Source organism: Streptopelia decaocto, assembly GCF_964273445.1.
Source record: "Streptopelia decaocto genome assembly, chromosome: 13".
Taxonomy (NCBI): Eukaryota; Metazoa; Chordata; class Aves; order Columbiformes; family Columbidae; genus Streptopelia; species Streptopelia decaocto.
This window is the reverse complement of record NC_138668.1, coordinates 3,730,066-3,755,252: the sequence shown is the minus strand read 5'-3', so window position 1 is coordinate 3,755,252 and position 25,187 is coordinate 3,730,066. Positions and strand designations below refer to the sequence as shown.

Sequence of the window (25,187 nt, the reverse complement as noted above, 5' to 3'; positions counted from 1 at the left end):
TACGGCAGGTTGGTGTTTTTCCCAGATGTCAAACGAGTCGGTCTTGACTGAAGGGCCTCCGGATTTAATTTGTCATTACCTTCTATTTAAGTGAAACATATGACAAACAAAGCAGGTAGAGAGTGTCTCACTGAGGCTCTCCCTCATTTAAGGGCTAAGAGGCATTTTCCTCTTCATCTCCAGAGCCTTCTCACAGGCTGAGAAGCAAAACAGGTAATCAAAACTAAACAATTATTTCTTAGTATAGATGTACGTCAAAATTTTCAAAAATTGTAATGCATATGTAATTATTATGTGAATATAAGCAACGCAAGAGCATCCAGTCTTTGGAGCACTTATGGAGGATGATCCCCAGTGTCCCCCAGCGCTGATAAAATAAGGAATGCCGCTTAACAGTATAATTGACTCTGCTGTTAAGTTTATTTCTCCGTTTCACCCTGAGAGAAGGTTAAACTGTGAGGGGACAGCACAAGTGAGGAGGGCGGCTCAACATGGCCCCGCCACTCCCGTCATGGCGGCGCCGCTCTCAAGATGGCGCCGAACCGCGGCTGGCGCCTCCCCGCCCCGCCTCCCGCCGCACGCAGGGCCACGCTCAAGATGGCGGCGCGGGGCGGCCGAAGAGGCGGCGGGGGTGTGGCGAGCCGCGGAAGCCGGGTCATGGCAGCGCCGGAAGGACCGTGCGGCGGCCGGGCCGGCGAGGAGCCAGGCCGGGACGCGGCCGGTTTGAGCGGTACCCGGGGGAGGTGGCGGCGGTGGCGGCGGGACCGCGCGGCCGCCGCCATGTTCCGCTGTGGAGAGGTGAGCCGGGGTGGGGGGGGCTCTTTCCCCCCTCCGCTCCCCGCTCCGGCCCCTCGGAGGGCCGTTCACCGGGGCTGTGGCGGGGCTCGCCATCCGCCGCTGTCTCCTGGGCTGGGGGCAGCCGGGCTCCTCTCAGGGATGGAAGCGGGGCGGGAGGGGCCGGAGCCGGCTCCGGGGGCAGTGAGGGGGTGGAATGGCGGCGGCGGGGCCGGGAGGTGCCGGTGGCCACTTTTCCCGCGGGGCTCGGCCTGGGCCGCCCGGTGGCGTCGAGAGGCCCCGGGGCCCGTTCCGCAGGCGGTTCTGCTGCCGTCTAACGGAGCTGCGTGTGGGCGCTGAAATCGCCCTCCTGAGGTGCCTCTGGGGGTGTTTGCAGAGCCCGCAAGGTGGGACCAGCTTCCCCCTTCGCTTCAGTGGGCGCCGTGGCATTGATGCCGATTTGAGCTTTATTAAAGATGGTGCTAAATTCCCACCCGACCCCTGAAACCGCCGTCACCACGGTGGGTTGGGGGCTGCGTCCAGTCCTTGCGCCACACAAGGCGTCATGCGCCCCGGTGCCTTGTCAGGCGGTCCCCATGAGTTCAGGTGTCCCTTGTCCCCTCAGTGTCGAAGGAAGGTGGCTTGGGGCGGAGGAGCAATGGGCTCTCGTGTCCCCTTTGGAGCCCAACCATCAATCGTGTCCCTTGCAGGGACACGGGTTGGACTCAAAGATCCTGTGGGTCCGTTCCTATTCAGGACATTCTATGATTCTATATGGTTACGGTGTAAGCGTGTTGCAGAAGAGCGATGGGTGATGTGCTGCTGAGCTGCAGTTCTGTTTGTGTATATATATATAGTTATATAACTTAAGGTTGTTGAAATAGATGGCACGCACTTAGAGGAATGATGTAGATGCTGCATTATACTTAGAAATAATCAGGGACAGTGACTTTCCAATTGCAAAGTAAGTGGCCAAAGTGAAAATGAATGTAAGCCTGTTTTTTTCCTCAGCCAACAGCAAAAAAAGTGAGTGAAGGTTCTGTGGCTTTGCCTCCATATTGTCACCTAAAGGAAAGCTTTTGGTGTCTTCGTGCAGATAGAAGTACTTAAAGATTCAAGGGTTTCTGTTCTGTCTCACTTTATGAATCCTTATGAGTATCAGGGTATCTGTTTACTCACAAACTTTGCTGAAGTTTCTGAGCTGGTAGCTTTTATTTTTTCTTTTTTCTTTTTCTTTCTTTCTTCTCCCCCCCAGGATGTCGTAAGTGGGGAGAGTGAGGAGGAAAGTAATGGTGTCAACTTGATGGAGTTCTCAGATGAGATCCTTTTGCACATCCTCAGCTACGTCCCTTGCACAGACCTTGTCCTGAACGTCAGGAGAACCTGCAGGAAACTCGCGATGCTTTGCCTTGACAAGAGTCTAACCCATACAGTTTTACTTCAGAAAGACTATAAGGTGGGGAGAGTCGCTTGCTTCTTCTGTTAGCTGTGAAGACAAATCTGACTTCTGAAAAAAATGCCAGGAGGTAGAGCTTTGCCATGTGTCTGCGTAAATGAACTGCTCTTGAACTCTGAAATCAAATAAACAATAAACTGTTTTATAAAAGCATTTGTTTTCCAGAATGCTTTGTTAGAACAGCTCTGTGCTCCCTTAGTTTTTATTGACAGTATATTATATAACTATCTTCTCTGTGTTTCTGGAAGCTAAAATGAAAGTAAATGTGACTTTCCATTCGTAGCTGTGGTTGTATATAGTTATCATTTCCTCAAAATACATTTTTCATGTTGTTTTGCAAAAAAACCCCACAATCTTGCACATATTGCTGTCAGGCATGCAGTCAGCTAAGCCAGAAATTGCATATGTGTAATAACAAAAATAAAGCTTGGGAATGAAGGATGATACGTTTTATGAGAACTGTATCACCGAGTGCAGGCAAGGGGAAGCCTCTCTTACTCATTTCCGAAAGAGGAAACTGGAGGAAGGAGAATGGAAATGTTCTTCTTTCAATTTGAGTTTCCACAGATAGCTGGTTCTGCTGAAATCGCTTTGCTGTTAGGAAATGGAGATGCTTCTCCCTTCCGCTATCAGTCGCTGAACAGATTTAGCCTCATGGTCCGTAACGCAGAGCTGCGCAGGCTGAGAAGCTAAAGGAAGTTTAAGATTAAGAGCCTGAAGCATGGCAGACAGAGCCAGCTACCAGCAGTATAATCATTCTTTGACTGTGCTAGCATGCTGCAGCCTTTGGACAAGCCACATAATCTAAGCGCAAACCACTGTTATCCCCATCGTCTGATGGGAAACTGAGTCAATGCACACCATTGCCGTATATCTCATTGAATGTGGTTTTATTTGAGTACAGGTAAACAAAGACAAAGTGAAGCAACTGATGAGGGATATCGGAAAAGAGATTTACCAGCTGAACATGGCTGGGTGTTACTGGCTGCCCAGCTCCACTATCGATCACGTAACACGATGCAAGAACCTGGTCAAACTGAACTTGTGTGGGTGCCACGTCACCTCTCTCCGTCTCTCAAAGATGCTGTCCACGCTCCAGCACCTGCGCTCCCTGGCGATCGACGTCAATCCGGGTTTCGACGCCAGTCAGCTAAGCAGTGAGTGTAAAGCCACTCTTAGCCGCGTCTCGGAATTGAAACAAACCCTTTACACGCCGTCATATGGTGTCGTTCCCTGCTGCACTAGCCTTGAGAAACTGCTGCTTTATTTTGAGATCCTTGATCGCTCACGAGAAGGTTTTATGCTCTCTGGGCAGCTAATGGTAGGTGAGAGCAATGTGCCCCATTACCAGAACCTCCGCGTCTTCTATGCCAGGCTGGCTCCTGGCTACGTTAACCAGGAGGTGGTGAGGCTGTACTTGGCGGTGCTGAGTGATCGGACACCTGAGAACCTTCACGCCTTCCTTATTTCTGCCCCCGGTAGCTTTGCAGAGACAGGAGCCACTAAAAACCTCCTGGACTCTATGGCTCGAAATGTACGTCTGGATGCTTTACAATTACCCAAAGCCTGGATTAATGGCTCTGGGCTCCTGCAACACTTGAAGTTCAACAACCCCTTCTACTTCAGCTTTAGCAGATGCACCTTATCTGGTGGTCACCTGATCCAGAGGGTTATTAACGGTGGGAAGGATCTTAAAAGCTTGACCAGTTTGAATCTCAGTGGCTGCGTTCACTGCCTGGCTCCGGAGTCCTTGTTTCGGAAAGCAGAAGATGACATTGACAGCAGCATTCTGGAAAGCCTGGTAGTGTCCTGCTGCAATCTGAGACACCTCAACCTCTCTGCAGCTCACCATCACAGCTCAGAAAGCATAGGGAATCACTTGTGCCAGCTTCTGTCCAGGTTAAAGCACCTGCTCTCGTTAGCACTACCAGTTTGCTCCATCACCGATGTTGCTGCAAACGTGGAAAAGCCTCCCACAGCATCTAATTTCGTACCCCAAACATTTGGAAGGAAAGTTCGGATTGGGATACAGGCATATCCAAGGAACTTAGCGGACCAGGCAAATCAGAAGATCGAGTCTTCAGTTTTCTGGGCTCTGATGGGAAGCCTCCGATTTTTGGAAACCTTGGAAATAATCGGGTCCAGTTTTTCCTCTGCCATGCCCCGCAACGAGCCAGCGATTCGGAACTCGTTGCCTCCTTGTGTCCGGGCACAAAGTGTGGGGGACTCAGAGGTGGCTGCCATTAGCCAGTTGACTTACTTACAGAGCCTCACCTTAGCACAACTGCCCAGTATTCTTACTGGCTCTGGGCTTGTTAACATTGGATTGCAGTGCCAGCATTTGCGGACTCTTTCGTTGGCCAACCTGGGCATGATGGGGAAAGTGGTCTATATGTCAGCTCTCATGGACATGCTGAAGCACTGCAAGTGTTTGAGAGATCTCAGGTGAGGGGCTGCTGTTGAACTTCTCCAATTTGTTTGGGCATCTCCAGAAATGTAGTTCATGGTTTGTTGTGATTTGTGCTAAAACTGTGTTTCTGTTCTGGTCAAAAGCAGCTGCAATGGCTTGAAAACTGGGTATTTTCCTTCCTGACTTGTGGAGAATGGGAAGGCATCGCGTGCTGTCCTTGAGGGCTCAGGATGTGCCCTTGAACCAGTGTTCTAAGAGCAAAAAGTGTCAATGCTGCAACTACCTTCCTTTTAGATAAGGAAGAGTAGATGCTGCATATTTGGGAGCTAGTAGCCTGTCGGGGCTAGCTTAAATACTACATGCCTTTGCTGACTTCTTGGCTTTGTGTACACCTATGTCTCTTAAATTTCCAGGACGGAAGAGACTCTTACAGTGTCTAGATAATGTAGAGTTCTTAGGTTTCCCAATGAAGATTTTTCTTCTACCTTTGATTTGTATTAAAATCTTGCTTCTTTATTTTTTTTAAATTTATTTTTCTTTTCTTGGTGATACATTGAAAACATTCCAAATTTAAAGTTTGTCCTGTTGGTGTTCCTCTCCTCATAGGATTTAAAGGATCCTACCAAGGATCTGATGCTGAAGGGTGCACAGTGGAGCTTCACAGTAGCCCAATTATCCTTATGAAAGCAAAGGGCACGAACCATGATAATTTCTTTGCACTAGTCTATATGAACACAAATGTTATTACATTAGAAAGATGCTTTTTTATTTTCCCTAAATCAGCTTCTGTTGGTGAAACTGCTAAATATGTCAGTCCCGTTGTCATCCTGTGTTCACAAAATGGTTCTAAAATGCCTGACGGTAGTAACAGCAAAGTCATTCCTGTGATCACCAAGACAGTTATAGTGTGACTCAAATTATTGCTCATCGTCTGAGACTGGTGTCTGTACGCACGTTCCTGGTCCGTTGCAATAGTGAAGGGAGCCAGGGTGGCTAAAATACTTCAGGAGGGTTTTCATTTTCCACCACTGCCCATTTCTAACAGGCAAGGAGCCTGTGGGTCTCTCATCCAAGCAATGGCAGCTTTTGGACATTCAGTTGCTTAATGGCTTGGGTCATGTGAATATATCTTTAACCTTTAGGAGACTAAATACCATGGAAGAACTAAGATCTGGGGAAGGAGGTTTGGATGTGAAGTGTTGATTCCATCAGTCTAAGCCCTGTAGTTTCCAGAGACTTTGAAATGGAGGCCAAGAGTGATAAAGATGGGAGGCAGCACAGAGCTTGAATAAAGGACGAACAAGGGTGTCTCTTTGTAACAGCCAGGCATTTCCATGTAAGCTGTCATTGTTCTTTCTTAAGTAAAGTCTAAGGTTTTATGTAGGTTTAAAAGGATTTTAATGTTTAGCACTTCCTCCTGATAATGTGGTTTCCTTTTCGTTTGACTAATTCCCTGCTGCTTTTACCCTTTTTTTTTTTTCCCCTCCCCATTTTCCATACTGAGAAACTTCAGTTTCAGGGGATATTCCAAAGCAACATTGTCATCTAGCGAGTGAAAGCCAGTATTGCAAGTATGGCTGTTGAATCACAGAGATTAACCTAGAAACCTGCTGAGAGGTTGCAGGAGACTCTATGCTTCTTGTCCTAAATTTACAATGGACCAATAATGCTGTTGAAAAATTGGAGAGTCTTCCTGTTTCCTTAATATTAATTTTAAGCTGTTACCCAAAGCACTCGTGGGCTGTTAAGATCTCTTCAGGCAATGTTAGCTGACCAGAAGTTTCAGGCTGAGACTCTCAAACAGAATTTATCAATTAACAGGATTAAGTTGCTGAGATACCCCCGTGTACTACAAAAGCTTCCACAGAGATTATCCAGATCAGGTTTGGACCGACAGCTTGTTATCACCTCACGGGATTAACCTTCGTGGAGCTCTTGGCCTCGCTGACCCAATGACTGGGGTTCCCACGTGCTCTGGGGCCCTGTAGTAAATCCGCACTATGCGGACGTCCTCTCCTGGTGACACTGGCTCCGAGCAGGTTCTGGTTTCTGTGAGGGAGTCATCCAGTTGTGCTGTTAGTTAAAATGTGGACCCTTGTTGGTCAGGTGTGGCTTCACCACATCATTTTGTTGTCCTGCTCTGGGCTGTGACATGAGATTGCGGACAGCCACGATAGAGGATCCTGTCTCTTTTCTCTGGGCTGGGTGTTTAAGATGAAAGTTGGATTGATGATAGTTTTTCTTCCCATGGGAGAGCAGTAGCTTTGATCCTTTGCCATCCTCTGACCGGGGAAGGCTGGTTGTGGTCACTCTGTTGGCTCAGAGACCCAACTTCTGCATCATCACGTGTGCATTGTGAATATTTCACGCCTGCTTCTCTCTAGGCAGTAGACTGAGGATGACCAGTTTGATCTGTGTGTGGTGCACTGGAGCAGTAATTCCCTAACTCTACAGCAACGGCCTAGTGAACGTCAGGTAGCAAAATCTGAACTGTAGTTGTTGTAAGACCAGGATGGATGTGCTGGTCACATCTAAGACCCATCTTGACCAATGTGCTTTGTGTAAAACTTGAAAACCAAAGTTACTCCCTGTGGGCGCTGGAATTCTGCAGTTTAGGGCCTTTCTTCCTATTTGTGTCCTTATCCTTCAGCACGCATCGTTCAAGAGTAACAAGCGAGCCAGAAGTCTGAGCGTGCCGTGTCGCGTTTGTTGTGCCATCCTGCTGGGATGAGCAGGTAGAAGGTTGTGCTGTGTAGAAGCGCGACTCCATGTGCCGTCTTCCCTCTTGTCTGAACGCGGCCCAAGCACGAATTGCCCGTTGACTTGTTTTTTGTTTATTCTTGCAGGCTGGAACAGCCGTACTTCTGTGCGGGCGCCCAGTTCTTCCAGGCACTGAGTCACTGCTCCTCTCTCCAGCGGCTTTGCATCGTCTCCCGGAGCGGGACTCTGCAGTCTGACGCAGTGATGTCATTCATGGCCAACTGCCTTGAGGTCATCATGTGCCACATGTTTATGGGCGAATCTCTTACCGTTTGCAAAAATCTCCAGCAATCTATTGTCCGGAGGTGAGTGCGGAAAGGGGTTGATGTGGAATTTTTGGAGCTGGTGAAGATTTATCTCCATTTCCTTGCTTGCCAAGGTTTATATGGCTTGGAGCACTTGTTCCAAGAAGCTAATAAGTACTGTGTAACCGCTTGGCACGTGAACTAGCCTCTTATTTTAATGAGTGAATCAGTGAAATATTTGAAGGTATTATATGAATTTTTGATTCCCTTCCCACCCATGTTCTCTGCAGTTCCGTTGGCTGTGTTGGAGTCCTGGATGTAAAGCTCTGTCATAAATCAAATGACACTTTTTGTGTAAACAAAACATCTGCCGACATTTTAAGTACCGAGAGATTTGACCTTGAAGCTTTCCTCCTTTCCCACAAGTGACTAAGATAATTCTCCGTCCTCTAATCACTTGTAAATGTCACTTACTGATAATCCCCTGGCAGTGCAATTCAAAGCCTTTAAAGGGTTGTTGTGAAGGGGTTTTCTTCAGGGGGTGTATGGGAGAGAATTGGTACCAACTGCCTTTGCATGTTTGGCAGGTCTTAAATGCATTTTGCGTGGCCCCTTGCAGTGTTCTGAGGCTCACGTGGTGGGAAACGTTTGTGTGTGAGCCGTGAACTGCATTTGAAAAGCGAGCTTTTAATTACGCTTGGCATTTTGAAATCTCCTAATAGTGGCAGTCATCTTACAAAATATTTCCCGTGCAACAGACTTGCCATTATTATTTTTTTTTCCTTCCTATAAGGCTTTTTCTCCGCCTTCAGTCTGTTTGCTTTGTCACCTACTGTTGCTTTACCCTGTTAAGCTCTAATAAAAATTTCAAATCACACGGCATTATTATACTGCATCCTAAAGGGTGCTCCTCCCCCCAGCCTTTCTCCGGCTTTAAGCTGACTTATTACACTTGGCTTGTTTCCGCGGATCAGATCCAGAAGAGCCTACAACTAAATTAGCTACTACCAAACTGCACACGAGACGGTTTGTTACAGCCTCTAAAAGGCTCTGTGTCCTTCTGGGATAGCGATTGTTGGAAACATCTGAGTAAATTCCTTGTGATGTGACAAGGATTCTTTCAGTTTGTTTTTCACAGGGCTTCATATCTGTAAAAACATTTATTGATGGATTTCACTTGTGCTTTGGAGATCCTTAGGAAGAACCAAGGATCCGCTGTTCCCATTTTTCATTTTGTCTCTGAGAAGCCGCTGCAGCACTGGCCAAGATTTTACTGTCCGCTTACTGAGCAGAAATACACTGTTCTGCAGTCTTTTCTCCTTCTTCTTCTCTGTCGTGGTTGGATTCTTATCACATTCTGTACCTCTTAATAATTTAAACCCTGGGATCTTTCTGAAGAGCAGCTGATGCCTTGTGGAAATGTTAAAATCTATTTTTATATTTAGCAACAGGTTCTGGCTGTCATACTATTTTTCTTCTTTTGTATTTTATTAATAGAGATGTTTGTATGGAACAGGGTTTCTGAAGGCTTTGTTTTTTGTTTGTTTTTTTTGAAGAGAGCATCTCTCCAACTGCATGTTCTATACCTGAAGTCATAATCCTCTATGACATTGTAATTGGTGGCTCTGGAAACTATTTTGATGTCACGTAGGATTATGACTTCAGGAGGAGGATAAGCACTGGGAGCAGATGCTCTCCTAAGCAACAAAGATCCCGTTCTTGTGCAACTGTCTCTAGTAATAAAACGGAAGGAACAAAATACAGAAAATGATGTGTAAGCAAAGCCTGGAGTCTTCCACAAGGCGTCAGTGAGTCTTTAACCACGTGATTTTTCCAACGATCCCATTCTCATCCTTGAACAATTGTGCCTTCAGATGGGGTCTGGAATTGACTTTCTCTTGACTGCATTTTGTCTGCTACTCCAAGGGCAAAGAGACGTGCAGTAAAATCCGTGTGTGAGCTGCTTCATTGCCCAAACCTGTGGATAGGGCTCTAATTCACACAGCACAGCTTCTTCTAAGAATGTGCTGCTAGTGTCTCTTTAATCCAAGGTTTAAATTGGAAGAGCCCATTGGGCAGCAAGTTGGAAGATATAGATCCTTGTGCCAGAATGAAATACGGTGATTTATCCTTTTTGTTGTTGTTATCTGTTTGGAACGGGTGCAGATGCGTGTGCGTGGGTGGCGAGGAGGAGGATGCGAGAGCAGGGCAGGCAGAGCTGTGAGCCATTCTTTGTTTCCTCTCTTGAGCTGGGGGAATTGATCGGTATTCCTCGGTCCCGTTCAGGGTTAGAGTTTCTGGTTTAGGGCTATAGTGATGATTTTGTTGACGCTCAGAGCAGCTGAGTGACGGCTGGTTTTGAGCAGCGAGATGGAGCCAAAGCGACTCCCATTCTTCCAATGCCTCTAAAAAGCGTAGAAATGCAAGTGGGAACTGGAAAGGCTGAGGGCTGGGCATGCACCAGTAGTTTGCTGCAGGTGGTTGAGTTGGGAGGGTTTGGAAATGGGACCAAGTGCAGTGTAATCCTTTTTCAGTTGTGGGTGTACGGGAGGGTTCGGATCACGGGAGACACTGGGACTGATCTGGGGAGGACACGCTGGTTTGAGCTGCTGAACGGATGGTGTTTATACAGGGTGTGGTGATGGGAACTGGGTATTAAATCTCCTGCATCACACCGGTGGCTTAAAGCCTGAACTGATTGTCAAACTCTTCCCTTTGACTGTAAAATAAGGATAGTATTATGTGTTTCTGTTTTACTGGCTCAAAAAGTGAGTTGTTCTTATTTATGTCAGTCTTGTGACAGCTATAAACCAGCCCCTGTGGTGTCCAGCTTTCCTGCGGGCAGTTTTCTGGTTGAAGTTTGCTGCTATTTGGGACAATTTAGTTTACGTATTTAAGTCGTTAAAAGCCTTTGATTCAGTTCTGCCTCCTTGGCAAGGAAACACGGTGAGCAGAACAGCACTCGTCTGGAGCCCTCATCAGCAAACAAGAGGCTTGCAAGGGCAAGATCTCCTCTGAGTTTAGAAAAGACTGTTTCCCTCTGGGCAGATAAATCATTGCAGTGTTTTTCTTTATTCTTTGTTTTTCCTTCTGTGTGTATGGGAGGGGTAATCTCCTTTATGGTTCGGGGAGATACTCTGTGCACATAAGGAGGACACAGTGGTTAGGGCAGGAGATGTAGCTTGAGTGGCTTCCCTGATCTTCCTCAGATTTCATGTGACAGTGGTCTGGTCTCAGTTTCTCCGTAAAACGACGTATTTTTTTTTCCTGTCACATGGTGTTCAGCTGCTGCCAAACTCCAGATAGCAGCGGATCTAACAAACACGATGTTTTCCTTTTACGCTTGCACCCTGACTTTGCCAAAGTGCTTAGTTCCAAGCATCTGTTGTTTTCATTTAAATAACTCCTCTCTTAAAACCACTGCGGTGGTTATTCCAGAAACACTAAAATACCACGGTTAGTGGACTGATGGTTGTAGTTTCAAGTCTGACCCCAGACCTGTTGCTGGGCAAAGAGGCTGCTTTGTACAAAATGGAATTTTTCTTCTCCCTTTTGGGTTGGGTTGCTGTGATTCTTTCTAAATGCCTGCAAAGAGCCCTGTGTCCAAAGGCCGGGAAGGGGCACAGGGGTTTTTTACTTCCAGTGGCTTTCTCAAAGGATTTCCACACTGTTATTTTGTGAAGTAGTCAGTAGATGGAGCTGTGACCTATGGAAGGTTGTCCATCTTCTTACTGCCGTGTTGAATGCTAAATAATCGTATTTGTATGCCTGTATTTCTCTGCCCCAGAAGTCTTGCGGGCAAGGAATTTGGATGACTTCAGGATTGCACAGCTCCATACGTGGTTAGCGGGCACTTCGCAAATGTGCAGAAGGAGTTGCTTTCCTGGTGAAGCTTCCCGGGAGAAAACAGGCTGGAATAAGGGATAGGAAATGCTTTGGCAAATATCCCCTTGGCCTCAAGGACAGATTTTATTTTCCAGTGTGTTCCTTTAGAATTTTGTCGGTTTTAGGAGCTAGCTAAACACTTAAGCTATTATTGTAATGATTCCAAGGACTCTGCACCATCAGACAATACAAGCCTGTGAAAAGCCCTTGAAAAAATACCTCAGTAAAGATCAAGAAGGCAATGGTAAAAAAACAAACCAAACCACCAACAACAAAACACCAACAAAAAAACCCCAAACCTCAAAGCAAAACAAAAAAAATTCTGAGAGTGCAGTGTCATTGGCGATTCTTCATACACAGAGGGAAAGTGTCAAGGCATAGAGGAGGTGAGTTGTGATTTACAGAAATAAAATCCAAGTTAAGCTGTGGTAGAGAGTGCGGTTGGGAGGGGAAAGATCGTGGTGCAGCTGAAGTGTGTTTTGGGGAGCTGGGCTGTCATCTCGGGGGTCTCACAGCTCTTGGGAGGACGTGCAGAGGGCTGGGGCTGGCTGGGTCCTGCTGCAGCATCCCCCAGAGCTGGGAGGTCGTCAGTCCTCGCTCAAGCTCTCTGCCCCATTCCCGTAGCCACACCGGTTACCTGTCCCCAGCAAATGACTTTGCAAAGTGAGCGTAGGACTCTGAGGTTTAACCAGTGCTGGAAAGTGCAAAGGATTTTATTGTTTTAGGGCAGTTCTGGGCATCCAAGACCCAGAGAAAGAGGAACACTGCCTTCTGCCTGTGTCAGGTATGAGCACCGCTTGGTTTGAAGTGACTTTCACGGTAGGACTCTTGCCACTTTCCAGGAATAGCTATTTCAGTCTGAATTAGATCTCACTATTCCAGTTTCTGGAGCTTTATCTAAATTTTCCCCTGCTTGTCATTGTCCTTTTTTAACATGAAGCTTTTGGCTGGATCTTACCTTTTCTTAAACTGCTGGTTCCAGTGGTGCTCTGTGGTTGAGCCACGATACTTGCTAAAGGGACGAAGCTCCCTCCTGGGACTCAGTTGCAGAAACAGGGCTTCCAGGTGGCAGCAGGGGGGGGTGAAACTGAGTATTTGGAAAGTGCTGAGTGAGCCAGCCCCTCTCCTGGCATTTAGCACAGGACTGAACTATCACAAATGAATTTTTGCTCGCCTCAGAGTGAAGCATTCCCCCCTCTCTTGTTGCTATTGCCCTGGATATCCCTGCAGGATTCCTCTTGCCTGGTTTCTCATTGTGTGCTTAGCCTCAGAAAACCCCTTTGGGGTGATGCTTTTTACTGTTAGGTTGGCTGGGAGGGGGTTTTTAGGGCAGTAAGCGACTGCCAGATCATCTTTGAACTCAGCAGAGTCCTCCAGCCTCCCTCCTGCGCTGCCCACCTGCTGCCGTTGTATTGACACTGCAAAAAGCTGCTATTACCACCTAGGGCTTATTGGAGATTTTCAAGCTAGTTTTGCATCCTTTCACCATCTTCTCTTCCTTCTGACCTTGAAAAAGCCCCTCTCAGGACTCCCGTGGCTTTCCTGGAGCCCAGAGCCAGCGCGGTAGCTGTCGATCCCCCTCCAACAGCCTGAGCTGTTGTGGGCTCAGGCCCTGGGTCTGATTGCAGAAGACTTAATGTATCGCTAGGCTGGTGTAGTGAATCATTAGCATCCTGCTCCAGCTTTCATTGTCTGCTTCATTTCCTGCTCTTAGAAACCCCTGAATCATTCTGTCACAGACTGAATAACAAACTGCATCCTTGTCAGCTTGCGTTACCCAAGAATTCCTTGGCGGGCTCAGCAAGGGCTGCGTCTGCTTGAGGTGTGGCCCGGACACCTTTGCTTCTACCAGGGATGCTGTTTATGGGTGGGTGCAAATACTTTACAAGCTTGCGGGACCATCCCAAATTTGGCATAAAAATGTATCTTCTTGTGGGGGTACTAACATACTCCCTTCTGAAATGCATTCCTGTGGTTGACCCAAATGGTTTGTTCTAACTGCTGGTTCATGTGTTTTGCGGGGAATTCAGTCCTGAAACCTTCCGTAGCGGGTAGATTGGTTTATGCATGAAATGGGTTTCAAGGAGTGTCCTGCTCTCCCTCTTGGCTGAGAAACAATATTGGAATAGTACTGTCGTGCTTTCTCTTCATGAGGGTGTAAAAGGCTGAACGGAAGCATTAACTGCAGCTTTAAAGCATTTCCATAGTAAAATAAATCTAATTGAGCAGTTATTGCAGAAGCTTTTTAATTTGTGGAAGAGATTAGGAAATAACTTGCAGCCTGCTCTGGCAGAGCACTCCCCTAGGACGTGTCCTGGGCGCTCTGGCATCGCTCTTTGGGTTCTTATTCCCTCCCCCTCTAATTGTCCGGTCACATTTGACTGATGCAGAGTTCAACTGGCAAAATAATGTAAGAACCTCAGTCTACAGGCGTGTCTGATATAAACCTCAGCTGAGAGGAGCAGCAGTGGAGTGTCATTCGTGCCTTACAGAGAGAAAACACAGTACAGAGACATAATTTTCCTCTGCCAGGATGAGTCTGATGTGTACTGTTCCTTCCCCGTGACATGATGCAGTGGCAGAGGATGCTGCATTGAAGGTAATGGGAGAGTTGGCAGTGTTGTGTGCGAATGGCTTTGAGTCCTATCCACGTTCCTTCCTCTTGGGCTGCAGGCTGTAGTGAGAGGACTTAAGGTGAAGGGAATCGCAGGCCTTGAGAGAACACCAGTTTGTCTGTGTAGACATGAGGGGATAGAAGACACCCGTAAATAAAACACTTCATGGAGGAAATATCTCATTTTGTGGAGTTAAGAGCAACCTGAGAAATCACAGCAGCTTTCCTCAGGAACTTCTGAAGTCTGTCTCTGGGATCAGAAGGTGAAGTCTGCTCAGCGCTGGTGCTCTGGCAGGATTGGAGGTGAGAATGGCACCGGGGAACAGGTCTGCTCTAGAGTCACTGTGTGCAGGCTCTGAACCCCCTTGAGAGGCTTTTGGCGGATGAGTGTGGGGCAAGAGTCCCCCCTGCTCACATGGGAAGGGGCTGGGGGAATCCCACCCACAGTTTCCTTGACATTGCTGGAGGATGCTCTGGAGAAGCTTCATTTGATGCTCTTGGCCATCACTCTAAGCAGGGGGAGCTTTTGCAATTCCCTGCTACTGAGTTCAGGGCATGGCCAGTGGAACACATTCTAAGTGCATGTCTGGCCTTCCTGAAAAGATGAGAAAAATGTGTGTGTGTGTGTTTGTTGGGTCATGCCACTTGTCAGCTGCTCCAGCTTGCCCTGGCATTTCCTCCATTCCTCATGCTCCAGGGATGGGAGTTTCCAGCCTGGCGCAGGTACGCTGGCTGAAGCTTTCAAGAGAGGTGCCACAGTTGAACTTTCAGATGTGAACAAGTTTGCCAGTGAAAACAAAACTTATGCTGTGCCTGGTGGAGGATTAACAGAATTTTTGTGCATGTGGGTAAAAGAGCTGTGTACATGGCAAAAAGTGAGTCAGTCTGAATGATCTGGCTTTGGGAAACTTGCTCCTCTCCAGAAGCATCTCTACAGCCTGTTGGGCCAGTCTAAATGGAGGAAGGAGAAGGTGTTTGACTATAGCAGAGACTGGTTTGGATTTGTGAGAGTTGTGCAAACTGGAGTCCACATCTGCTCTGTCCCCCTGTGCTCTGGTCCCCCAAGTCAAGCTTCTGGTTTCCTTTCTTTAGACCTTTTCCCATACGCTCATCTCAGTTTGTGGACTTAAAAAACCTGGCCGTGATCCACTCCTCATACGCCGTATTTCCTCATTTTATCTGGTATGTGCTGCTTTTGTTGCCAAGGCTTAATTATACCACCTTGTGTGCCCTTGTTCCTGCTTGCCAGCATTTGTGAAGTGGGATGTGCTGCAAGGTCTGAATTTGGTGTAGGGCTTTTCTTGGGTTTCTCTGGAGATCTCAAGGGGAAAGACATTCCTCAGTCCCAAATACTGTCTTATCCTTTCCCTTACAAGTACGAGGAGGTAAGTTTGAGCAGCACTAATGCAGCAGAGCTGTTGTTTTTTGGGATCTGTGGTATGGAGAGCTATGTTGGGGCATCATCCACTGTTCAGGGTGGCTGGTGAGATTTTCCTTCAGCTTTGGGGGCCCTTTAGCTCCATCAGCAGGTGGAGTCCTGGGGACTCACTGGCCTCCCTAGAGAGGCATGTCTGAAAACACACACTGAGAGTGTTTGCCAGGAGATAACTGCATTCCAGGGAGTGACTCTTTTGTCTTGCTAAAATCGAGGAAATCTGATCAAAGTGCAGCCTTGCTTTAGATTTTTTTCTCTTTCTTTTTGACTTTGTCCCTGACCTACATATTGGATCCTGCCACGCTGGTTGGAAGTAATTGAGACTGTAGTGTTAGGCTATTTACCAAGCTGTTCACTTGAAAATAACCTTACTGTGGCCAGTTCACACCTGTTCTGGGATAATTTTGGAGGCAAATAACAAAGCGCTATTAACCCTTTCAGCCACATGCAACCTGTTGAAGATCTAACTGTGGGGTGAGGGTATACCTCTGCCGATGCCAGGAGGAATTTGTGACGGGGGTTGTGCTTCTCCATCCGTTTCCTAGCTCCATGGATGATTCCAGCTCACTGCTGAAGCCAGGCCCATTATGTGTCCCCATCCAAACGAGGACACTCAGAGATCTTGTAAAAGTTCCTGCTGGGTGGTTGTTGGTTTGGTGTTGAGTCTGCTGAACCAGAGGCTATGCTGGAAAATATGTGTGTGGGGGGTTATTTTCTTTGTTATCCCACTGGTTGTTTCTGATTAAAGGATCTGTTTTGAAGGGGCTTCTACTCAGCTGCCTAGAAAATTTGCTTTCATTTAATTAATTGTGATGAGTTTAGTCTGGAGGTTTTGTAGGAGAGAAGCGAGCAAGCAAGCATATCCTTGGCTTCTTTCCCTTGGAAAAAAAACCCAGGGTTTCATGTCTGGAACTGCAGCTCTTTTGTCTCCCCAGGTCGACATCCTTCTCTGTCCTTCGGGTTTTAATTTTACAAGCCATGCGCATGCAGAGGTGGATCGAGTTTGAAGGCCATCCAGGTGTGGAATGAGGAAAGAACCGTCAAGAAGATTACAGGAGCTATTCTGCAACTCATTAACTCAGTCTCTTCCCCTTCTTGTTATCTCCTCCCCGTGCCTGGGGCCTTTCGAACTGGTGCTCTAAGTGCTTCTAGCCCACCTGGGCAGGTGTATGAAGAAAGGAATTGCCTTCCGGGGAAGGACTAAAGGAGCGTGGATTGCAAAGGGAGGCTGCTTTTGGGAACTGCTAATCCCGGTTTAACATTATGACAGCTGCTCGTTAAAATCAGGGTGTTTTTTAACAGGCAGTTAAAGGAGAGGCTTTGCACGCACATTTAGCTGAGAATAATAGTGAACCATGTGCATTTGATTTTTTTTTTTTTCTTAAATCACACAAATTGTACATGGAAAGAATTCTCCGGCGTCAACTTGCTGGGGTCTGGAATTTACAAGGTTTGCAGTAACATACAGTTTCCTGTTGAGGGGGGGAGAAAAATTACAAAGCTTGCTTTTTTTTCTTTTTAAGAACAAGTTCAAACCTCTCATATCAATCCAGCCTCTTTGGAAGGTGCACTTACTGCCTTGGGTTTTCTTCAGTTGTCTTGGTGGCAGATTGTCATGTCAACTTGCCCAAGTTCTCATTTTTATAGCTACACGTAAAGGCTGCTTATAAACTCCAATTTTGTATATGGTGAGAAGGCAGCACGCAGATCTAATTTGGGAGAGTCTATACACAGAGAAAGAAGCAGAGGTTTCTGTGCCTTGGGGAGATGGCTGTTTCTTTCTAGCTGAACTTCAGTAAACTTGGTCTATTAACATGATTTTCTCTGCAGGACTGTGGTATTGGATAAGAAACATGAAGCGCTGAGGCAGAGGAGGGACTATCAAAGAGACATTTGCTGTATTTTATGTGATTTCACTGCAGACTTTACCAGCTGCCTCCCAGATCAGCAGTTATTTGCGGGTCGATGTCTCGTCGGCAGCGCTGTGGAAGTAAGAAGCTGCTTTGCTCCTACACGAGCCCCCAGACCCACTGTGGGTGAGGAGCCGTGTCGTGTTCTGCCAGCCCTGAGGCACGAGGCGTGAAGGGCAGGTCTGTGATGCAGGCAGACAGAAAATTGCCCCGGATAGTTTTGTTGCTGGAAATCCTTATTCCTGCAGCTACTGAGGTTCAGGCAAATTAATTTAACCCACCAGGACTGAGCAACTAGCCTTGGAATGGGAGTTTTTCTGCTGTGTTTTTGGCAGCTCTACTCCAAATCTTTCGTGGATGGGCACATCCTTTCTGCCTCCCGGGAAACGCCAGTCTCGCTGGCCTTTTCTTGAGCTGGTTCTATTGCTACCTGAGATTTTCATGTGTGTTTCCAGCAGCTGAATCCCCAGCTGTTCCCTCTCTGTTTGACAGAAAACTGGCTGTTTCAGAGCTAGAGAAGAGCCGGGAATTTTCCAGACGCGCATCCGTGTAAGAGAAGTTTGAGCAGCGAACTCCTCTTTTGACCCAGCACAACTTGGTTCGGCCGATGCCGCCAGTTCAGGTCTCCCTCCTTTCGAGCGATAATGAACTGGCCCTTGTCACACGCTTCAGAGGAAGCGTCTTGGTGGCATGGGGCTAGTAGTCACAAGTCTTTTAATCTTCAGGGTGTAACTCTTAAGCTATAGCATAACTTCCCTTTACCTCCCAGCTATAAAAGCCTGAACTCTTGTTACGCTACACTGAGTAATGCTATTTCTCTTCCCCCATGTTCTCTTACTCACCAGGTTGCTATCATGTAGAGTACTTGCTGATGAGGGCTTGGACTCTTTATACGGCTCTTTTCCCATTGTATAAATGGTTTTAACTTCCGATGTTCTCTGCTCTGTAGTTACAACCCCACTGCTCCTCTCTCATGTTGTATCAAGCCTCTTGCTTGCAAGGTCTGGGACGCGTGGTGATTTGATGTTGGTAAGAAGAACGGGGAGAACAGGAGGAGAACACAGATTTCTCTAAGGGGACCACAAGACTGAGGCTGTAGATTCAGAAACCAGAATCCAACATTCAAGTGGCAAATGGGGATACTTGTGTTTGTTTCTGTTGGGGCAAATTCCTGCGGTGCCAAGACAGGTTTTCTGCAACCTGAATTGAAAAGGAGGCAGCAGTGCGTGTGTGCGTGCGCTCGTGCACACTTAGATGCTTATCTGCGGATCTGAGCTTTATGAACTTGCTTGTGCTCTAATTGCGGAGTGTAGACTCTGCATGCAGAACAGCCCAGCCTGGAGTGCTAATCCCAGGCTCAGCCCCAAGGGAACGCCTGGTGCTGCTCTGGCCTGATTTCCTTAATGGCTCTGCAACTTGCTGCTGGTTTGTAGGTGGTTTTTAAATTGTTATCTCCGAGCACCTTGCCCAAGTTGGGCAAAGCTCGTAGGATCTCTGGTCCTCTGAGAATACCTGTGTGTTGCGATTTATTTATTTATTTATATTAAATGTCTTCCTCCCTCCCCATTTTAGCTCCAATTTGGGCTTGTGTCAGCTTAGCCGATTTGCTGAAAAAGGGTGCAAACCTGGCTGCTCTCCTCGCTGACACACAGTGGGAGACCTTGAGATCCAGCTGCCCCTCCCGCCTCCCCTGAACAACCTTTCCTTGCCCCAGCATTCCATGATCTGTATCCGTACAACCCCCTTCTCCCTCGCTGGAGAATTCCTGTTTCTCCTCGACTAATAACCTGTGTCTGATTTAGTTTCCAGGCGGACCGCCCTGCATTAAACGTTGTCATCTTCCCTCTGCTTCACGAGGACTTGACAGAGGTCATCAGAGATGTCCCCATGCGGCACTTGGATGAAATTACCTTGTTTAAAAGCAGAGTGGCTGAGGAACCTCCCAACTTGTGGTGGTGACTGTCACAGCGTGGAAAGGACAGTCAGCGTGAACACACGAAATAGCTTCTTGTTGGCCTGGATTCCCCATCTTCAGCTCCTGGCCGCCTCACTGGATGCTGTACAATCACTTTAAATAGGTGCAATTGCAAAATAATAAAAAAAAAGCGCTGGTCCTTTGCAGTGGGGAAACATCTATTGGATATTGCTTGCATCTGAAAATCCTGTCTCAAAGGCTTCTGGAATTTGATGAGTATTTCCTTGCGGTTAATATGAATTGCTTTGTTATTTTACTGACCTTAAAGGTAAGAGAAACTGAATTAATGATGCTCTTTCCCCTGTGTCGCCTGGTGTGTTTCCTAAGGGCCCTTGTGTACTTTGGCAGTGTGCTTTGTGATATTGGTGGAAATCATTCTTTGCTTCAGTCTATTTTTGGCAAAGTAGAACGCCAGCTATGAAGCGAAAAAATGTGTGCATCACATATTTTTTTATGTTACAAATACGCATTTGTAGTCACACACGTGCAATCACAGGTATTTAAAGGGTTTTTTTGATTGAGAAGTACTACAAGGACTCTTTTTAACAAATTTTTAAATAACAAATTAAGGTCATTAACGCCTCAACCATGGTATGTTCTTGCTGATGCTGTTTCCAGCGGTTGGTCTGGTGGAAGAGGTTCTCAGCTCTTTTCTAAATCTTTGTCTTAGGGTAGATGGTACCTACGGTGAATAAGTTGAGGCTCAGATCTGATTTAAACACCGTCTGTCTTGCAGTGTAGATGGGGATGTAGTGTTCCAGTTCTGTCCTTAGATCCCATGCCTTGAGCTCATGCTAATTTTAGAGATGTTATAAAGTATTTTCACAGTGTGATTTCAGTCAGCTTCTCTGCTCCACAGAACTTCCTCAGGCATCAGTAGTGGTCCGGATCACTTTCATATTGCCTTATTTACTGAGCACTTTTGAAAGCATCAGACAGCTGTACCAAAAGTCGAGTTATGAATTCCTGGAGCGACATTTCTGGGTGGCAGTCAGATTTCCCTTCTGCTGGAGTATTTTGTGGTAGTGCACGGGGTCTGTCTTCTGCAGAACATCTATGAACGGCTGCTGTCGAACTTCTCCACTGTAACCTCTTAAACACTCCCTAATGTTTTGAGCAGCACTTTTCCAGGGAGACCAAGTGCCATCCAAAGATGATGTCCCCATCTCCTTGTCAGCGTTTTCTATGCTTGATGCCGTCTCCCAAACGCTGTTCTGTGGCCAGTGGTTCACAGGAGACCTGGTCTGATGGGACAGATTTTGGAGCAAAACAGACCTCACAGCTTTGGAGGATGCTTCCCTCATTGCTTCCCCATCAGTCAGGTGTGAACCTGCCTGGAAATCTGTCTTGCTGGTGTAAGTCTTGAGCCAAACTGTGGTAACCTCTATGCTCAGGTAGGTTACGGTGTTAACGAGCAGGTTAACGTTAACCTTCTACCAGCACGAGTCTACGCATTGCTAAAACTAACCCCTGCACGCGTTTGCTGCCTGCCCTGAGTTTCTCTCCCTTCCCAGCTCAGCACTGGGTGCCAGCAGCAGTGTCTGGATTGTGGCTGGTAACAGGGTGGTGACCCCGGCTCGTGCTCCTCTGGGAACGGCTGTACCTGAGCCACCAGCGCTCCTGAAGTATTCGAGACTCTGCCTCAGGTTCGACACTGTGCGGGTGAGTGCCAGGAGCTGGTGCCCTCTCCTTGGCATCCTGCCACTGTTTTCTCTCCCGCTCTCCCAGCGAGGCCGTTCTTTGTACCTCTTGTCACACCGCTCGTCTGTTTGAATCCCTCTCTCCCTCTCCAACAGCTTTCTTCTCTCCCTTCTCCCTCACTTCAGCAAATCAGATGTACTTTTTGGCAGGAACGCGAGCCACTGCTTTGTCCAGCTCAGGCCACTGCAGCTCTGCCTGGTTCTTGTCTGCGTTTCTTTCCTAGAATAAATAGTGAGTGTTTGCAAGGCTGCTTTCTCCTCCTTGTGCCTGTAGCCTCAGGGCAGGATAGAGGGAAGGCTGAGGGTAGGGAGCCAGCCCTCAGATACTTCAGGGGACCTGTTTTGCCCTGTGGAGAGATCCCAAAATTTGGTAGTGCTGCAGGAGCAAGGCCATTCCTGCCCTCAGCAGGGATTTCCCCTCTGCATACGCACTGTGGCACCGGGAAGAGTTTGGCTGAACGACCAGCTCAGCTGTTCATGTCCTGCTGGAAAAACTGGCTTGGGGGGACAGTGACATCCAGAAAACACCTGTAGCTTAATGGTGGTATTAACCCTTTGCTCCTGGGGGTTAGAGTAACCTGATGAAACACGCTGTCCTTAGACCTTTAGCTTGGCAAAGTGATACCCATCTGCCTCGTGTCTTGCAAGATCGGGGCAGACAATCAGGCATGTTTTATAATGTCATTATTCCCTTGCCTGGAGTATAATGTTTAGACATCTGTATTCACGCAAGCGGGTCAGGCATCCTGATGTGAAGGCTACCAGTTATAATCGGGGCTAGGAAAGGTCACCCACAGGTAGTAAAGACAGAGCCACAAATAGTGATAAAAAGCTAAAAATTCCTTCCAGTCCCCAACTCTGAGCCAATGCTCGGTATCTCTACTACAAATCCTCTTATGGTGAGCAAGAATTTCCGCTGCTTCTGCACTCCAGGCAGGATTCACCAGATGTTAATAATGTGCTTATTTTCTCTAAGTGCTATTTTGGCATCGGTGTTAATTACAATTTATATTCTGCAACATTTACACTGGGAAAAGAACCCACCCTAATAGTCCCCAATTGGCAGAGCCGGGCTATTAAACATAGCACCATATGTTCTGCGCAGAGCAATATATGGGACTCGGAGCCCACTCGGCTCTGAGACTCCGGCGTGCAGCGTTAGAGGAGGAGAGGAGAACAGAGAGATGGGCGTTTTGTTCCAAGCTTTTATTTAATATGGAATTCCCCCTCCTTTTCTCTGGTCTCTGTCCCCATCTCTCCAGAAATCTCCCTCCTGCTGTCTGTGAGCAGGAGGTGATCTCAGAGCCTGCTGATGCCACTGTCCACAGCCTAAAATAAATGAATTCAATTACAGAAGGTGCCCTTCTCACGGGGGCTGCCTCTGCAGGATTCCCAGTCCCTGCCAGCAAGTTTTTCCGTGCTCCAAATCAGACCTTCTTTGGGGACTAGAGAAGCAATCTTTGCTTGGGCCAGCACCAAGAATCTTTGCTTTGACCACCATGCTTCTTTGGGAGAAGGATATCCTGGGACAAGTGCTATTAGTGCGTAAAATCTGAAGCCTGCAGCCCTGCTGATGTCCGAAGTCTTGTTTAGCAACAGGGCGTTTGGTTCAGAGGGTCTAGACCTGAAGAGTGACAGTGGTTTTGACGTGCGGGATTTGGTGGTGCTAAGTCATTCAGCGCTTCCGTAGGTTTCTTAGAAGGACTGTAGGTTTAAGGATTGCATCCTCAGCTGTTTTGCAAAGCCGATTTCATGGTCTCTTTAGAAAATGGCAGCGTATCCAGTGCTCAGTTTGGAAAGGGGGTTGTGTGGCAGCAGCCTTTCCCTTCAGGAGATGGATTGTGGTTGCTTGTCTGTCAGAGAGACGGCTCGTCAGGAGGAGAAGAGATGGGAGTGAAAGGAGGCAGGGCAGGAGTGCGATGTGCACCTCGAACTGGAAGCCAGACACGCACTGTGAGACTTGGCCTCAGTTTCCCCAGGTGTGAAAGGGGAGAAGGACGCACCCGCCTTGCGCGAGGGACCGTACAGGGGTGCAGAATCTTCTCCCCCCAACATGAGGTGCTGCTCCTTGGGAGGAGACAGCAGGGCTGGTGCAGCCTGACCCTGCTCGCTGGAACTCGCGTGGCCTCCTCCTCCTCTGCCCAAGCACAGGAGGCTCTTGGGGAGCAGCGCAGGATCCGTCCCTTCTGTCCCTTCACCCTGCTGATCTCCAGAGGCGACGTACAGGAATGAGCCTGCATGTTCTAAGGTGCTGGGTGCTTTCTCTCAGCAGCCTCTTTTTGTTTTTTTTTAGGATGGGGTATCCCCCCATGGCCACAGAAATGGGGGGCTTTTCCATTTTGGAGTTCATTCATCTGCTTAAGGGCCATTGGGTCCCCCCAGAGGGTGTCCGGCTCCTGTCCCCTGGCTGCAGGAGCCGTGCTGGGTGTTGCAGAGGCGAATCTTCCATTGCGGCTCTCCTGCCTCTGCTGAGATGCGCGGGCAGCCGGGGTGCTCCAACAGGAGAGTCATTTCCATAGAAACCAATTGGGATGTTGTACGAGGAATAATGATTAATAGTGCAGGGATGTTGCCTCAGGCCCTTTTCATTTTTTACGGGGCAGCGAGGGACAAACCGGAGCACAGGTTGGGGGGCAGGCAGGCTCGAAAACTAATGGAAACCGTCCCTTCCATTAATTTCCAGGGCAGCTTCCCCTCTTCTCCTCCTGCCCTGCTCCCCCCACTGCTGCTTCCCAGCTTTCGTCAAATTTTCAAAATGGCTAACCTGGTTAGAAATAATCATAATAATAAAAAAGGATGGATGAGGTCTGACTACTAACATTGTTGCTGTTAGCAGCAGGATTTCAGCCATAAAACACGAAGCAAGGGAGGCATTGACCTTTCCGCTGTTTGAAATGAATGGAGACATCAATATCTATTGTTTTGTGGCATTGACCTCTGACGCTCTCACTCTGCCCTCCCCTTTCTTTTTTTTTAATTTCCCCCTGACACTCGAGGAAAGGGGTCGGTTGGTACCATCTATTGATCCCGATCTTACTTGGTGATAGGGAAATAATTAGAATTTTAAAGATCTCTGCTGTACGCTGCTGAAACACCCAGATGCGCACGCTAAGCCCCCGCTTCCCGCGTTGCGTTCTCCCCCCTTCCTTGCGGAGATTCAAAGCTCTGAGATCTGAAGGGAGACAGATCAATATAGGTTTAATCACGATGGGGTTTTTATTTCAGTTTTTTAAATGGTAAAGTGTAACGTTTTATGTTAATGCTGTCGGAGTCTGGCTGCCTGGTGCCTTGTTTTATTTATTGTTTTAAGTAGCCCCTTCTTTTGTGAACTTCATCTATGTACAGAGAATGTGAAATCAGGCATTGCTAATTAGCTGTATGACAATTAAGTAATGTAGCACAAAACCATTAGGACACTGGATTTGTTTTTGAAGTTTGTCCTTTGAAGTGGAAGCTGCAGCTCCCTGCCCAAGGCTGCTGGGGAAAATGTTTTTCTATCAAAACTTTCTTTGAAAATAAAATGTCAGTGTAAGAGTCCCTATTTCTGTCGTCTCTCCCTATAAACAGCGGGTGGAAATTGTTTCTCGTTGTAAGATCTGCTGGCATTGATAGAAAGGGGAATTCAGAAAAGCATTGAATAGGCAGTCGGTCTCCAAAACCCCTTGGTTCTGGTAGAGACGTTACCAAAGCTGCTTATTTCACTTGTTGAAAGAGAACGGTGCTGCCCTGCGGGAGAAGACCCAGGTCACAACCAAGGCCCTGGGGATGGCAAAGGGAGGTGTCCCCCAAAACTGTGGGTTCACCTCTGCCGCCCGAAATGCCATCAGGACGTGGCGCAGCCTGGTCACAAATACCGACAGGCTCCTCGGTTTGGGCTCCTCCATCTCTGCACTCGGTTGACACTTGTGTGTTTGCGTCTGGCCCTTTGTTCTAGTAGTGAGAAGAATTCTGAATGTGCAACTTTCATGTACGCTGGTGGCATGTAACATTTCAAATAAAGAGTGAAACTGATGTTGAACCAGG

General features: G+C 47.6%; 1 protein-coding gene across 1 annotated transcript; it reads left to right on the top strand.

Annotated features, from left to right (window-relative positions):
* Positions 1-491: 491 nt before the first annotated feature.
* On the top strand, positions 492-25,187 carry FBXL18 (F-box and leucine rich repeat protein 18; the record flags this gene model as incomplete). Its single annotated transcript, XM_082064626.1, is given in 6 exon segments — positions 492-550; positions 552-798; positions 2,030-2,230; positions 3,135-4,675; positions 7,487-7,705; positions 19,292-25,187. Coding segments are annotated over 6 exon segments (2,424 nt in total). The 3' UTR covers positions 19,449-25,187.